At 37.3% G+C, this 17,500-nt stretch overlaps 2 protein-coding genes across 2 annotated transcripts; both read left to right on the top strand.

Annotated features, from left to right (window-relative positions):
• The first annotated feature begins 1,540 nt into the window (after window positions 1–1,540).
• LOC102391552 (trace amine-associated receptor 7a-like) lies at window positions 1,541–2,572 on the top strand. Its single transcript, XM_044924562.2, has one exon. It carries the CDS (start codon window positions 1,541–1,543, stop codon window positions 2,570–2,572), a length of 1,032 nt encoding a protein of 343 aa, XP_044780497.2.
• Window positions 2,573–12,731: 10,159 nt separating this feature from the next.
• Window positions 12,732–13,769, top strand: LOC102415357 (trace amine-associated receptor 6-like). Its single transcript, XM_006059314.4, has one exon. The coding sequence runs from the start codon at window positions 12,732–12,734 to the stop codon at window positions 13,767–13,769; it is 1,038 nt and encodes a 345-aa protein (XP_006059376.4).
• The last annotated feature ends 3,731 nt before the right edge of the window (window positions 13,770–17,500 follow it).

The raw sequence follows: 17,500 nt of genomic DNA, 5'->3' as shown, positions 1-17,500 counted from the left end.
AATCCCCAAGTGTCCCATGGCCCCATGTGTACAAGCATAGCTGAAGAATCCACTTCTCTGAGAAGTGAAAGTTTTCCCAACACCACTTACTGAAGAGACTGTCCTTTCCCCATTTGTGTCACAGATTGCCTGTTCTGTCACAGATGAGCTGACCATAAGCGTGAGTTTATCTTGGGGCTCTCTATTCAGAGGCCATCGATCTGTGTATCTGTTTTTGTGTCACTTTAGCTTCGTAGTATCATTTGAAGTCAAGGAACATGATACTTCCAGCTTTGTTCTTTTTCTCATCACTTTACATCTTTCATATGTGTTAATTTTAGCTTGAAGCACATTATTCTTGCTATTTTCTGTCTGTCTCTCATATTACATGAAAACACCCTTAAAGGGCAGGGGATGTTTCTTGTGTACCCTCCTATTTTTAGATTCTTGACCCAAATAAATTCTAAATAAACATATATAAATGCTGCCTACATGAATGAATGGAATGCAGGTGAATTCATGGATGTCTTGCAAGGACTTATACCCTATAAATCTTATCCCACTGAAGCATCTTTGCTTTTTGACTCATATTAAAGAAAATTCTCTCAAATTCCACTGCTGGGTATATCATATGTGATAGATCCTTTTAGTACAGACCTCTTCAGATACAAAAGATCTCTTGTATTTTTAGTTAGCTAAGAATTTTTTCTTTTAGCTGTGAATAAAAGTTAAAATTTATCAAATGCATTTTTGCATTTCATTGGATGGTCATAGAATTCTAATCTATTAAAATGGTGAATTATAGAATTGTTAAAGCAAACTTCCATTCTTTGCATACACTCTAATCAAGATGTATCATCTTTTAATATGTATTTGACTTCAGTTTGTTTAGTTTGCACCTTTGTTTTTGAGTGAGAGTGTTCTTTTGTTTTTCTTGTATCTATGCGTGAAACAATACATTTTAACCAGAGATTATTAAGTGCAAGTTTTTACTTCTTCTTCACACCTTGCAGTATAGGGACTCCACTGTGGATAATTTTGGACATGGGATTTGGCTGTGCTTCCTGGGGGGTTTTGTCATTAACTTTTTAGTCAGTGTGGGGAGGGTGGTTGGGTAGTAAAAGGTAACCAATGAGTAACAAATCATACACATTTACTACCTTTGGCAAAGAGGAATATTCCCCACATATAGATCAGGTAATAAACGATTGTCGATAAATTGTAAAGCAAGAAATCTTTTGTGGCAAAGAATATTTGAAATATTTATTTTCTGTTAAATTCTTATTTGATTTAGAATATTGTTTTAAATTACATTCTAAATTATAAGAAAAATAATAGCTAAGATATATGGACATTTGAATGGAATATATTGTTATTTCATACATTCACAGATTGATATGGATATATGACAGGTGATGGGGATAATGTTTGGTAACTAACAAAGGTAATCAGTGCAACGAGATGTTTTTTCTCCCACAGGAAATAGAAAACTTCTCCATTTTGTGTGACTGAAAAGGGACAGAACTTCTCCAAATGTTTACAAGCTACTGACAGCAGCATCATGAACAGCAGCTCACCCAGCGTTGCAGCTGTGCAGCTCTGCTACGAGCGCCTGAACGGATCCTGTGTGAAAACCCCCTACTCACTAGGTCCCCGCCTGATCCTGTACACAGTGTTTGGTTTTGGAGCTGTGCTGGCTGTATTTGGAAATCTCTTGGTAATGATTTCCATTCTCCACTTCAAGCAGCTGCATTCGCCAACCAATTTTTTGATTGCTTCCCTGGCTTGTGCGGACTTCATGGTGGGAGTGACTGTGATGCCCTTCAGCATAGTGAGGTCTGTGGAGAGCTGCTGGTATTTTGGGGAGAGTTACTGTCAATTTCATTCCTGTTTTGATGTGTCATTCTGTCTAGCTTCCATCTACCACTTGTGCTTTATCTCTCTGGACAGGTACATTGCCGTCTCTGACCCCCTGGTCTATCCAATCAGGTTCACTGTGTCTGTTTCTGGCATGTGTATTGCCTTCTCCTGGCTCTTTTCGATTATTTATTCTTTTTCTCTTTTTGGCACAGGAGCAAATGCAGTTGGACTGGAGGATCTAGTAAGTGCTCTCACCTGTGTGGGAGGCTGTCAAATTGCAATGAATCAAAGTTGGGTATTGGTGAATTTTCTATTATTTTTCATCCCCACCCTTGTGATGATAGTTCTTTACTCCAAGATTTTCCTCATTGCTGAACAACAGGCTAGAAAAATTGAGAGTCTGAACATTAAGACTGGGAGATGCTCAGAAAGCTACCAAGACAGAGTGGCCAAGAGGGAGAGAAAGGCAGCGAGAACACTGGGCGTCGCAGTGCTGGCGTTTCTGGTCTCCTGGCTGCCTTACTTCCTGGATGCCATCAGTGATGCCTTCCTAGGTTTCATCACTCCCACATATGTTTATGAAATACTGGTTTGGATTGCTTATTATAACTCAGCTATGAACCCCTTGATTTATGCTTTCTTTTATCCTTGGTTTCGAAAAGCCATCAAACTCATTGTCACTGGCAAAGTCTTGAGAGCGAATTCCTCGACAGTAAATTTATTTTCTGGGTAAGTTCACTTTTAAGATGGAGGAATTGAAAATAGATTCACAGTGAACACACCATTGGGTAGAAAATTTAATCATATATGTGCAAGATCTTCTAATGCAAAATGCTTCCAATATGACCTAAACACTTAAATTCAGTTTCATCATTGTTTAATCAATATAATATAAAAACCTGGTTGTTATGGAAACAGCATGACCTTGGAGCCAGAAACGCTTAATACCGATCTGGGGCTGCTACTTCTCTCTGAACTTCACTGTGTTTCTCTAGTTAATAATCTCCCCTTTGTAGCATCCTTAAAAAATACATACCGAATATTTTTGTTATTCTAAATCCTCCCTTTTATTACTTTATGAGAGTTCAATCCCTGGTTAAGAGTTTTCTTTATTCCTTTGTAATATTTTTCTATTAAAATGCAAAGGAGCTGGAAGATCCAGAGGTCCTGGTCTAGGGAGGGCAAAGTATTGAATCTGCACTGTCAGGTTTTCAGATTTCTGAGTCAGGGATATGATGATCAGTGTCAGGTAAAATCAATCCAGAGACAGATTCTTTACTACCCTATCAGTTGAATTATTTACTATGGGAAAGGTAATTGGTGCCATAAATAACTTTCATTTGTTGAATGAGCTTCTTCTTGGTGATTATCTGCTTGTAACATTTCAGCTGTGTTCAGAAATTTTACCAGTTAACTTATGTTTATTGCATGCATTGGTTTCTAAGGTTGTCACTCATTATTGTACTTTATCTTAAATTAACTTACTATTTCCTCACTTTTGCATTATTCCAAAAATTATTTAGAAGAGTTTTCAAGGATTCAAATGAAAGCCCAAATTAAAAATGTGTCCAAAAGAATAGAAAACTGAAGTGAAGAGTGTAAAGGATGGCAGACAGAGGCCGATAAATGCATTCTGTGGAATCCACAGATTTAAACTGAATAAGTTAAGCAACTCACATTGGAGACAACTTAGCCAGCTTTTCAGACATGCAGACTCATTCTTGGTACTAAGATTGGAGGATGTTGTATATCTTTTTTTAAAACAAATTTTTTAAATTTTAAAATAAATTGCTTAATTCTATTCTAACTTTAGTTTGTTGTCACCAGACGTCAAGATTTAAAAATCAGTGTCACATCTTTGTAGCAGGAATAAACACACATCAATATATTCTTGTTATTTTTCTGTAATTTCTTGCTTGCTGTAAATCAGTCTTATATTAGCACATCATTTCTATTATTAAACAAATGCTTCAAATTGGTAAACTTTTCCTGAGACAATGAATTATTTCTGATTATATTCTACTTGTGTGAAACTCTCGATCTGATGATTAAAGATGATAGACATGATTTAAAGGCACTCTAGACTGCTTAGTTTAGCCACAATTCTTCAGTTCTGAACTGGAATTTATCAGGTTATTTTCATTTAGTGTTTTCAGTGCAGTAATTTTAATTCTGTTCACAGCTATAGAGAAATCATATTTCCTCATTTTACATATAAGAAAGCTAAAATTAAAGTGTTTACAAACTCTGCTGAACATCATAAAGCTTCCAGATTCAAACAAGCACTTCTAACATCTTGTTCAATACATTTTCACTTGTCTTTTTTTAGTAGAGCTTGACATGTACTAGACAAATCATTAATTTTTCAACTTTTCTAGATCTACATTTCTTCTGTTTTTATAACTCTAAAAAAAAATTAAGCTCCTGCTCTCATTTTTCTCTACTATGAATTACCCTGGTTGTGTGGGAACTAATCCATTGGCCTTTGTTTCAATGAACATTTATTGAGTGCTTCTGATATGCAAACCTAAGAATGCTTTGAGTTGTAGGCCACTCATTCTGTGCTTGGGACTGACTTACCTGCCCTACTTAGTCTTCACAATACTATGTGGGAGAGAGTACTATTGCTATGTTATTATTACTTCTGGGTCATAAATGAGGGACAAGGGGCATAATGAGGTGAGTTTCATTCCGAAGGTGGTGTATTTGTTAAACAATAGAGCTGATACTCACATGCAAAGAATCAGAGAATAAGTAAAGTAACCAATAATTCTTTCTCCTCTGTTGTGGCCCAGGCACTGCAGTCAAGTTATTGAGAGTAATATGAACACAAGGCTTTGTACCAATTGTTTTAAAGGAAAAAGATCAGTCATCACAGAGAACAGACTAAACACAATTCTTTGGGGATACCAATACATTGGTGGGGGTAATTGATTTAGTGGTGTATCATTTTAACCTACAATTCTTCGTTATGTATTTTACAAAGTTTTCCCCCTGAGGGTGAAGGGAGGTTCATTTAAATAAATTACATCTTAATTTCTACAGCAGGATTGGTCTGTACATCAAGCAAATACAGGCTCTTGTTTTTTCTATTACCGATTTTTCGGTTCCTTTGAGCCTCTTCCCCATAGCAAGTCTTTTACATTCAAAACACTTCATGCCATCTTTGTGGTTTGGGTTTCCAAATTGCATTTAACTTTTTTTCATGGATATAGTATATTATTATGATAGCGAATGATTATATTTGCACCTTATATGCTCCTTGAATATATCATGTATTAACAATATGTTGTAGTTTGTCTTCATTTATTTCGTGAATGAGAAATTAAAACAGTAGCAATTGAATACATGTCTAAATAGCTCCTACCTTCTTAGGAACCACTTTGTTCATTTGTCCATCACACTACTTTCAGCTTTCTGATCATATGTTGGACATATTTATATTATATTTATACATATATATACATTTATAGTGTCCTGTCTCTCCTCCTGCACTGTGGCCCACAATGCGTCTGCAATGCGGGAGACTTGGGTTTGATCCCTCGGTTGGGAAGATCTGCTGGAGGAGGGCATGGCAACCCACTCTAGTATTTTGCCTGGGGAATCCCCATGGACAGAGGAGCCTGGTGGGCTACAGTCCATAGGGTTGCAAAGAATTGGACATGATTGATCAACTAAGCACATCTCTCCCCCACAGTGCATGCCCCAGAAGAAAAGGACCTACTTGTTTATATGAGTAGCTTCAAGATGAACCTTCCACTTTGCTTGGAATATAGGGGAAACTCAACACCTATTTGCTGAATAAATAAATGCATGTTTTCTTTAAATATAGAAATATTTCATAGACATTGGAAAAAAATTTGCACTGCATGAAAGCTGAGAGTTAAGTTTCATTTAGAGCAAAACAAGAACTGCAGACCAGGAGATGGCATTTCAGAGAGTTTGAAGAACTGCTCCGAGGAGGCAAGGGGAGGAACTAGATATATAGGAGTTTTGCAACAAAGGCTGGGTAGTTGGGAATATCAAAAAATTACTGTTAATTAAAGAAACCAGATGTGTCAAGTTAAGAAATTTAGTGCTCTTCTATATATGGGAAGAAGTAAGAGTCTGGGCTCACTGAAACCATTCCTTTGATATGTACCTCAGCTACCTGGGGTCAGTATCCTGTATTTTAACATTCTGAGTATTCTCAGGTCTCACTGCAGGGAGTGGTACAGTGTGATGGTTATTAGATGGTAGGTATTCTTTTCTGACTTTCATCAGGACTCAGAGGCTTATGTTGGAAGACTAGTTGCTGATGACTGTAACAGTCTTGTTTACTGATATGACAGGACATATCCTATTTCTCATAGATTATATAAGAATACACATTTTGTTCAGTCTCTCGGTTGTGTCTGACTCTTTGTGACCCCATGGACTGCAGCACACCAGGCTTCCCTCTCCTTCACCATCTCCTGGAGCTTGCTCAAACTTATGTCCATTGAGTCGGTGATGCTATCCAACCATCTCAGCCTCTGTCATCCCCTTCAATTCTGCCTTCAATCTTTCCCAGCATCAGGGTCTTTTCTAATGAATCAGCTCTATATATCAGGTGGTGAAAGTATTGGAGCTTCAGCTTCAGCTTCAGCATCAGTCCTTCCAACAAATAATCAGGACTGATTTCCTTTAGAATTGACTGGTTGGATCTCCTTGCAGTCCAAGGGACTCTCAAGAGTCTTCTCCAACACCACAGTTCAAAAGCATCAATTCTTCGGTGCTCAGCTTTCTTTATAGTCCAACTCTCACATCCACACATGACTACTGGAAAAACCATAGCTTTGACTAGACGGACCTTTGTTGGCAAAGTAATATCTCTGCTTTTAAAAACTGTCTAGGTTGGTCATAGCTTTCCTTCCAAGGAGAATGTATCTTTTAATTTCATAGCTGCAGTCACCATCTGCAGTGATTTTGGAGCCCAGAAAAGACTCTCAATGTTTCCATTGTTTACCCATCTATTTGTCATGAAGTGATGGGACTGGATGCTGTGATCTTAGTTTTTTGAATATTGAGATTTAAGCCAACTTTTTCACTCTCCTTTTTCACTTTCATCAAGAGGCTCTTTAGTTCTTCTTCTCTTTCTGCCATAAGGGTGGTATCATCTGCATAGCTGAGATTATTGATATTTCTCGTAGCAATCTTGATTCCAGCTTGATTTCCAGCTCCAATCTTTATCCAGCCCAGCATTTCTCAGGATATATTCCTGAGAATACATTAAATAAGCAGAGTGACAATATACAGCCTTGATGTACTCCTTTCCCGATTTGGAATCTGTCTCTTGTTCCATGTCCAGTTCTAACTGGTGCTTCTTGACCTGTATACAGATTTCTCAGGGGGCAGGTAAGGTGGTCTGGTATTCCCATGTTTTTAAAAATTTTCCACAGTTTGTTGTGATACACATAGTCAAAGGTTTTAGTGTAGTGAATGAAGGAGACATAGATGCTTTTCTGGAATTTTCTTGCTTTTTCTGTGATCCAGTGAATGTTGGCAGTTTGATCTCTGGTTCCTCTGCCTTTTCTAAATCCAGCTTGAACATCTGGAAGTTTTCGGTTCACATACTGTCAAAACTTAGCTTGAAGGATTTTGAGCATTACCTTGCTAGCATATGAAATGAGTAGCAATTGTGCGGAAGTTTGAACATTCTTTGGCATTGCCTTTCTCTGGAATTGGAATGAAAACTAATTTTTTCCAGTCCTGTGGCCACCGTTGAGTGTTCCAAATTTGCTGACATATTAAGTGCAGCACTTAACAGCTTTATCTTTTAGAATTTGAAATAGCTCAGCTGGAATTCCATCACCTCTACTAACTTTATTCATAGTGATGCTTCTTAAATTCCACTTGACTTCACACTGCAGGATGTCTGGGTGTAGGTGAGTGATCAGACCATTGTGGTTATCTGGGTCATTAAGATCTTTTCACATACATTAGATAAATAATTCTTTATGCATCATAGTGTTTATAGTAATACCAAAATTGCAGACACTACAGACACTTATTTTGTAGTTCTTGGGATCATTCCTTGGAAGGAACATTCCTCTTTGTCAGACATTTGTAGGTAAGTTCAGGGTCAGAAACATTTCCAAATCAGGCATATCACATTAGCCATATTTTCTTGACCTTCCAATCATTAGCCCACTGTGATAAATGTATAAAATGCTAAAACTGAAGGCAACTTTGAGATGATCTATTCTGAACCATCCCTTTTTATTTTTAGAGACTCTAATTTTAATACTTTCATAATAGACATGCATAACAGATATAATCTATTCACACTTCTATAATTTGATGAATTTTGACATTTGTAGACACCTGTAAAGTTATTATAAAAATCAAGACTGAACATATATCAGTTCAGTTCAGTTCATTCACTCAGTCATGTCTAACTCTTTGCAACCCCACGGACTGCAGCATGCCAGGCTTTGCTGTCCTTCACCAACTGCTGGAGCTTGTGCAAACTCATTCCCATCGAGTCGGTGATGCCATCCAACCATCTCATCCTCTGTTATCCCCTTGTCCTCCTGCCTTCAATCTTTCCCAGTATCAGGGTCTTTTCCAATGAGTCAGTTCTTCGCATCAGGTGGCCAAAGTATTGGAGTTTCAGCTTCAGCATCAGTCCTTCCAATGAATATTCAGGACTGATTTCCTTTTGGATTGACTGATTTGATCTGCTTGCAGTCCAAGAGACTTTCAAGAGTCTTCTCCAACACCACAGTTCAAAAGCATTCTTTGGCACTCGGTTTTCTTTATAGTCCAACCCTCACTTCCATACCTGACTACTGGAAAAACCATAGCTTTGACTAGATAGACCTTTACTGACAAAGTAATGTCTCTGCATTTCAATATGCTATCTAGGTTTGTCATAGCTTTTCTTCCAAGTAGCAAGCATCTTTTAATTTCATGGCTGCGTCACCATCTGCAGTGATTTTGGAGCTAAAAAATAAAGTATCTCACTGTTTCCATTGTTTACCCATCTATTTGCCACGAAGTAATGGGACTGGATGCCATGATCTTAGTTTTCTGCATGTCGAGTTTTAAGACAATTTTTTCACTCTCTTGTTTTATTTCGTGAAGAGACTCTTTAGTTCTTTGCTTTCTGCCATAAGGGTGGTGTCATCTGCATATTTGAGTATTGAAATTTCTCCCATCAATCTTGATTCTAGCTTGTGCTTCATCTAGCCTGACATTTCGCATGATGTAATCTGCATATATGTTAAATAAGCAGGGTGACAGTATAGAGCCTTGACGTACTCCTTTCCCAATTTGGAACCAGTCCATTGTTCCATGTCCAGTTCTAACTTTTGCTTCTTGACCTGCATACAGATTTCCCTGGATGCAGGTAAGGTGGTCTGGTATTCCCATTTCTTGAAGAATTTTCTACAGTTTGTTGTGATCCACACAGTCAAGGCTTTGGCATAGACCATAAAGCAGACGTAGGAACTCGCTTGCTTTTTTCTATGATCCAACAGATGTTGGCAATTGGATCTCTGATTCCTCTGCCTTTTCTAAATTGAGCTTGAACATCTGGAAGTTCATGGTTCATGTACTGTTGAAGCCTGGCTTGGAGAATTTTGAGTATTACTTTGCTAGCATGTGAGGTGAGTGCAATTGTGTGGTAGTTTGAGCATTCTTTGGCCTTGCCTTTCTTTGGGATTGGAATGAAAACTGACCTTTTCCAGTCCTGTGGCCACTGCTGAGTTTTCCAAATTTGCTGGCATATTGAGTGCATCACTTTCACAGCATCATCTTTCAGGATTTGAAATAGCTCAACTGGAATTCTATCACCTCCACTAGCTTTGTTATATATCACTTCCCAGATTTTAATCATGTCCTTTGTAATGTTCTTCCTGCTCATCCCTACACACTCAACCCTCTTTCATCCCCAGGCAGCCACTGATCAGCTTTATGTCACTCTATACTAATTTGCACTTCATCAGTCAGTTCAGTTGCTCAGTCATGTTCGACTCTTTGCCACCCCATAGACTGCAGCAAGCCAGGCCTCCCTGTCCATCATTAACTTCCGGAGCTTGCTCAAACTCATGTCCATCAAGTGGGACTTCCTAGAATTTTATAGAATGTACTTCCTAGCATTTTATATAAATGCAACCATACATTATATTATGTGCTCATTTTTCTTTGAATTATTTCACTCTGATGAATAATATAGAGGATAAGCCATGTCAAAGCATGAATGAACATTTGATTCTTTTTCTTTTTGATTGAGTAGCACTTCACTGTGTGAATTGACCACATTTGTTTCTCCTTTTTTTGTTGATTGAGGTTGAGTTTGAATCATCTGTTTTCCGCTGCAGGCCTTAGCTTAAGTAACTTGAACAAGGTCCTACAGCCAGAGTCATGAATTCACAGAGTGGGGCCGACCACTCTCCAGAGGGTGTCTGGCTGCATCTGGTCCTGCTGGGACAGCCTGATGGTCCACCTTCATCTGCCCCTCCTCTGGTCCTACAGAAGGTCTCCTTTCTAAGAATTGCTTCACTTCTGCTCCATTATATGTGGCTTGCCTGCTTTTAATGATCCACAATCATCTATTTCTTCTCTATTTTACACTAATGCAAATATTATATATTATTTACATGATATAAGCATGTACTTTATTATATTAATTATAATTCAGTAGAATAAAAATTTGGTATAATACATTGATATATTGTATGATATATAGATATATGCTATATGTATGCAATTATGCATTATATATTTCTTCTTAGTTCCATATGCATTTAAAGAATTTTATAAGATTTCAGTTAAAATTTTGACTTTAAGTAGAGTTATGTTTCCAAAAATAAATTGACAACTTTGAAAGCACGACTCCATTGCCTTCTTGGACCTAGGGTACTGATGAGAAGCTTGATCATGATATGATATTCATGTCTTTTTCATAAGCTGGTACCCTCTGGCCTCTGTTCCTAGGAACTTTTAAGTTTCTCTTTGTATTTGTCTGTAGTTAGCATCTGCATTTGTATCATTTTTCCTCTTTGCACTTCGTAGGAACTTGAAATTTAGACCCTTTAGCTGAAAAGAAAGTTTTTATAGCATTGTTTTTATTATTTTCTTGTCCTCATTCTTTAGTTGCTTTTTCTGGGATTAAGAATTTCTTTAAGGATCTACTAGAAAAAACATTTCTTTCACCTTCCTGGTAAACTTTATTGTGTATATCGTTGAGTGTATTTCTCTACCCTGGTTTTTCCATTAGTTTGCTCCATCTGATTTTTCTCTTTCAGAAATACTTTTAAGGGCATCTCAATGGGTTTTTAAAGGCATCTCAATGGGCTTTTAGGAGGAAATGAACTCTGTGATTAGTTAACGGGGTTTATCTTCAGATGGTATGTACCAATTCAAGCATTCCCTTGTGAAAATGATGAAATGCTTAAGTTCAGACCTGGCTAGCCTGGGCACAGGGAAGATAGGGATACTGTTTTTACATTTAGACTGTAGTTTCAAATTGGAGTTGTCCAAACTAAATTATTAACACAGAGAGTGACTAGAAAGCTCTGGGGTGTGCCTGAGATCTAATGAGGGATAAGGAAGGAAGATTTGCAGAGGACACCTGGAGTCTGTGGTTGGAGAAAATACAATGTTGTATCATTTGACATTTTACACAAATTATTCCATAAGAGGTTAACATATATTAAGAAATAACTATTAAACAGAAATAAAGTATGTAAAGAATCAAGTTCATAACTGACTCAGTTTTACACTGACTTGCAAAAATGCTTAAAACTTGCAAATAATTAATGTACTTACTATGTGTTACCAAGCCTGTGAAGACATCTTTTCCAAAGAGTATCTGATTTGGGGGGTTAGAACACGAATGTATCATTTGTGGGGGGCAGGACTGAACGCACTACAGAGGGGAATGTGAGGTCTTCTATCTGTGAGGATCTCACAGCAGCAGTATTCAGAGGGATTACACCCGTTTCTCAGGCGAATGGAGAGACGTTGCAATCTGCTTCCAGTGACAACATCCCGAGAAGAGAGCGATCTTTTCTCAGTCAGCACTGACTTTTGCAGAAGCTCACAGTTGTGGGTGTGCCTAAGTATCGTGGTGTGTTCAATGCTTTCCTGTAACGTAATTCATCCCTTACTAGCTGCTCATGGTGTGTGTTCCCTTGTCTGTTTGTTGGTGCCCGCTGAAGATACAAAAATGATTCTTGACTGGAGGACAAAAGCCAAGTATCTGCTCTCACTGTGTGTACCCAGTTATATCTTTTTAGCTAAAATCCAGTAAAGTGGCCACAACAAGACTAAGAATTGGTTCAAGTCTAAGGATATAAGAAGTCTTTGGCCAAAGAAACATAATGGATAACTTAATGTGAGGAACTCTTCTGGAGGATAACTGTCTTAATAATCACTCTTGAAAATAATCTTCCAAGTTCACACCTTGCACTACAGGGATTCCATCTAGGGATCTCTTATAGATAGCTTTTATATATCAGGAAGGAGTGTGTGCTTTAGGCAGTAATGCAGATAAACCTGGTAGGAGATGATTCTTTCACTCTGAAATTACTTCCCATATCACTGCCTGTTGCAGAGAGGAACTGTGGAGGTAAAAAAATAGAAAAATATTTATGACTAAAAGAAAATTTTATCAAATTCAGGGAATGAAGCATTAGTTGAAATTAATCCCAATGTTATTGTTCAGTGTAATTTTTGTGCTTTGTTATTAAACACATTTGTGATTTATAAAATAAGGAAAATTTAAAAAAAATTGTAATAATATCTGATAATTTCCTCAGATATCCTAGTGGATGTATGTTTTTCCTCTAGGTGTATTGAAAATCAGAATCCTATGTTCATTATGAAAATCAAGGACAGAATTCTTTGAGTGTAAAGGACAGATCATGAGCAGCAACTCGTCCCCCACTGCAGCTGTGCAGCTCTGCTATGAGCACCTGAACGGATCCTGTGTGAAAAGCCCCTACTCACCTGCATTCCGCGTGATTCTGTACATGGTGTATGGCTTTGGGCCTGTCCTGGCCATGTTTGGAAACCTCCTGGTGATGACTGCCATCCTTCATTTCAAGCAGCTGCACTCACCAACCAATTGTCTCATCGCCTCTCTGGCCTGTGCAGACTTTCTGGTGGGAGTGACTGTGATGCCCTTCAGCATGGTCAGGTCTGTGGAGAGCTGCTGGTACTTCGGGCGAACTTTCTGCACTTTTCACACATGCTTTGACGTAGCATTTTGTTACTGTTCTCTCTTCCACCTGTCCTTCATCTCCATCGACAGGTACATTGCTGTTACTGACCCTCTGGTCTATCACACCAAGTTCACGATGTCTGTGTCATGCATATGCATCAGCATCTCCTGGATCCTGCCCCTTACTTACAGTGGCGCCGTGTTCTACACGGGTGCCAATGAGAATGGGCTAGAGGAACTGTCTAGTGCCCTCAACTGTGCAGGAGGTTGCCAGAGCGTTGTAAATCAAAACTGGGTATTGATAGGTTTTCTGTCCTTCTTTATACCTACCCTTGTCATGATCATTCTCTACAGTAATATTTTTCTTGTGGCCAGACAACAGGCTAAAAAGATTGAAAATACTGGTAGCAAAACAGAGTCATCATCAGACAGTTACAAATCCAGAGAAGCCAAGAGAGAGAGAAAAGCAGCTAAAACCCTGGGTATCACGGTCATAGCATTCATGATTTCATGGTTACCATACAGTATTAACTCATTAATTGATGCCTTTAGGGGCTTCATAACCCCAGCCTATATTTATGAGACTTGCTGTTGGTGTGCTTATTACAACTCAGCCATGAACCCCTTGATCTATGCTTTATTTTACCCTTGGTTTAAGAAAGCCATCAAAGTCATTGTGAGTGGTCGGGTTTTCAAGGATAGTTCTGGGAGCATGAATTTGTCCTCTGAACAAATGTAAGCCATTAGGTTGAGGAGGTGGAAGATATCTTTACACTTTCCAAATGAAATGAGTTTTAGAAAATCAAGTAAGATTTTTCATGAAAGAAAACAAATGGATTTTTCAGTTTAACTGGATGAGCCCTTGTATTTCAGTCGTGTTAGGATGTGCACTTCCCTTTGCTTCTCCAAAAATATTTACGTGACTGATAAATGTTAACTCCCTTATTTGTTAACTACTGCAGAACTGGCCGTAGCCCATTCTCTGCAGACAGTCCACTCCCCCGCCACACACATTTTTATTCCATTAACCATTCCTTTTGTATCCTGTAAACATTTCAGTTGTCTCTGATTTCCTTTGTGTTTCTCTTACAAAGTGGTCTACTTATTTCCAACTCCTCAGAAATTTCTCTGTGATTAACTTTCTCAAGGTTGTTGCCTTTTTTCCCCCCCTTTTCTGCTTTGCTCATATTCCCAGGAAACTTTTGGGTTTCAGTTAAATCTATTATGCTTAAGGTCTGCACTGCTGTCTGTCTGAGAAATTGACTCCAGCATCTTCTGCATCCTGTCTCTGGCCTACAGTGGTGCCAAATTGTACACAGATGCCCAAGATGATAGGATGGAGGGATAAGTAACTGCCCTCTGCTTGATAAGTGATTGTCAACTTGTTTAAATCAGTTCTGCATATCAGTAGGATTTCTATTGTTTTTCACACCTGGCTTTGTTAAGATTCTTCAGTACAGAAATACTCTTCTTGTGATTAGAAAACAGATTAAAAAGATTTAAACATTACTAGAAAGTAAAATTGTTACCAGAGAATTGCAAAAACAGAATGGCTAAGACACAGAGAAAAGCAGCTAAAACCCTGGACATCACAGTTTAGCATTTTTGGTCTCATGATTTTTCAGTGTAATCAATTTATTCATTGATTCTTCTTTGAGTTTTATAGCATTTAATATGCTTATGAGATATTTTGCTTCTTCAGTTACTATCAGATCAGATCAGATCAGTCGCTCAGTCGTGTCCGACTCTTTGTGATCCCATGAATCGCAGCACACCAGGCCTCCCTGTCCATCACCAACTCCTGGAGTTCACTCAGACTCACGTCCACCCAGTCAGTGATGCCATCCAGCCATCTCATCCTCTGTCCCCTTCTCCTCCTGCCCCCACTCCCTCCCAGCATCAGAGTCTTTTCCAATGAGTCAACTCTTTGCATGAGGAACTAGCTCTAAATCCTGTGATTTATGCCTCATTTTACTTTGGTTTAAAAAAGTAATAGGACTTATTAAACTGGAAATATTAAAGGACATTTCATCAATCAAAACTAAATTCTAAAACAAATTTTATATTGATGATTTGAAAAATTTAACAGTGATCTAGTGATATATTGAAAATTTCTGAATAATTGTTATATGAAATATAGTGCTTGAAAATGATCCACTCAACTGGGGAGGAAAAACAGTACCTCAATTTCAGCAGCATCAGTTTTACACTGTTATTTTTTGAGAAGTGAACATCCTCTGAGCATTTGATAAAAACATATTACTTACTAGTGGTTGACATGGTGGTCATAATTTCTAATTTCCTCACATCTTTACACTGTCCTGCTCTGTCAGTTGTTACTTTTCTCTTTCAAGTTCCTGTTATTCTTTTACCTTTCCTACCAAGCTTAGCTTTTTCTTCTTCATTTTCAAATGTTTCTTCCAAGTTCTCTGTTAATGTCTTTCTGTGAACTCAGTTTCAGTTCAGTTCAGTCGCTCAGTCGTGTCTGACTCTTTGCAACCCCAGGACTCGGTTTAGTTTGCTTTTAGTTTTAGCAAATTGATTCTTGGGGTCCAGTCTTTCTGGAGCTCCTAAAGATCTCTGAGCCATATCCATCAGCTTAAGACCCAGGATGAGATTCATATTTTATATTTTAGGAGATATTTTGTAAAGGTAGGAATAACCATGAGCAATATTTGTACTGCAATAGTAGTTTCTGTTATGTAACAATTTTCCCATTTCATGAAGTTTGTTGCTTTTACCTTCCAGCTCATGATGGAGGGCAATTATCTTTTATTTTTCCCCCAATACATACTATTTGGAGTTTATAGCTATTCATGATTAAAATAACACTATTATTTATGCTATTGAAAAATGGATAATTTAAAAATGTTAATGTGGTATAAAACTTTTTGAAAAACTCTTAACGATCTTGCTTCATGTATTTTACAAAATCAAAACTGATTTATCTGAGATATTAAAAACTAGAAGAAAACATAGTTTTTATAATTTATTGGTGGAATCATGACAGAATATAGATTCATGCACTAAATTTAAATTTTTCAACTTCAAAGTGAAAGAAAGACATGTTAAAGAAAAACACACAAACTTGGAAAAGCTATTGGCAGCAAACAAGATGAAGAATTAGTAGATTTAAAAATATAAAAAGAATTTACAAACATTAAGATGGAGATGAATGTCCCACTAAACATAAATACGAAATTTTACAGAGGTATGGTTAATAAATACATTAAATGTCAAATGTACATGTAATTTTAAAATTAATTAAAATCTTATACAGTTTTGTATCTCATATTTGAAAACACTGGATCATTAATATTAGATTAATTAGAGTATGAGAAGTTGAGTACTCGGCTGAAAGTTGAGCACTTTCATAAAGTAGGAAAAACATAATTTAGCATTTTCTTTTAGAGGGGAATTAAGATATTTATGTAAAATTTCAACTCACACATGTCACATGACTCTGTAGTTCTGTTTCTGGCAAGCAAGCATATGAAGAGAGTCAGGCAAGGAAGGAAACGTGACAAGGACATTCATTGTATATCTCTCAGTTACTAATTACAATAAACTAGGATTCATATGGTGTAAATTAAATGAATTATGCTCTACCTTTGAAGTGAGATGTTATGAAACCATTAAAAAGCACAACTGACCATTAAAAATAGCAACTGACAAGGAAAGAAAACCTCAATATACTTCTTTGACTAAAATCAAAAGAAAACAAAAGCAAAACATCTGACCTAAATTATAAAGCAACATATAATAATTCCCCATATTACACTTTTACAAAATGTACCTTTGTGTATAATAGACCGTGTCTGTTATGGGGGGATTTACTTTGTAATTTATCTTTAAAATGTTAATGTTTGTGATAAAATAAATATATTAAAATTGATGTTAACAATGCACATCTCTATTTTTATCTAAGCATTGAAGTTAGTTTTATCTGTGTGCTTGGCTGTTTTATTTTGGTGGACTAGCATTTGAGCATATATCTTTGGTATATTTTTGTCTTATCTAATGAAACTAAATTGTAGGTACATTGGTATATTTTAGAAACTACATCTTAAAGAGATTTAAGTATCTCAGGATTTATATCTTAATATTTTTAAAGTATTTTTAATGGTTTCTTTCAGTAGATCTTTAATGCTCTGACTCTTCTTCTCTATATTAATTATGTGCTGTACTCAAGAGCGATGGAAGCTACCAAGAGTTATGTTTCCATGTTCCACTTGTGCTTTATTTCTACTCTTTAGGTCATTTTTGAAAAGTGATAAATATGCACAGTAGATGTGTTGAGTAGATGCACATGCTTTTGAGAGACGACATAACCTCCCAGCCTGGCTGTTAGGAGCCCTACCCCTCAGGGAAGGCGAAGGTGCTGCCAAGTCAGCTCCTTAGAGGTAGGAAAACGCATTCCTCAGTAGACAGACCTCAAAAAACACCCACAGATACTGTGAGATTGAGCTT

Source organism: Bubalus bubalis, chromosome 10 (genome assembly GCF_019923935.1).
Source record: "Bubalus bubalis isolate 160015118507 breed Murrah chromosome 10, NDDB_SH_1, whole genome shotgun sequence".
NCBI lineage: Eukaryota > Metazoa > Chordata > Mammalia > Artiodactyla > Bovidae > Bubalus > Bubalus bubalis.
The sequence above is the reverse complement of the archived record's forward strand: the minus strand, read 5'-3'. Positions and strand labels throughout refer to the sequence as shown.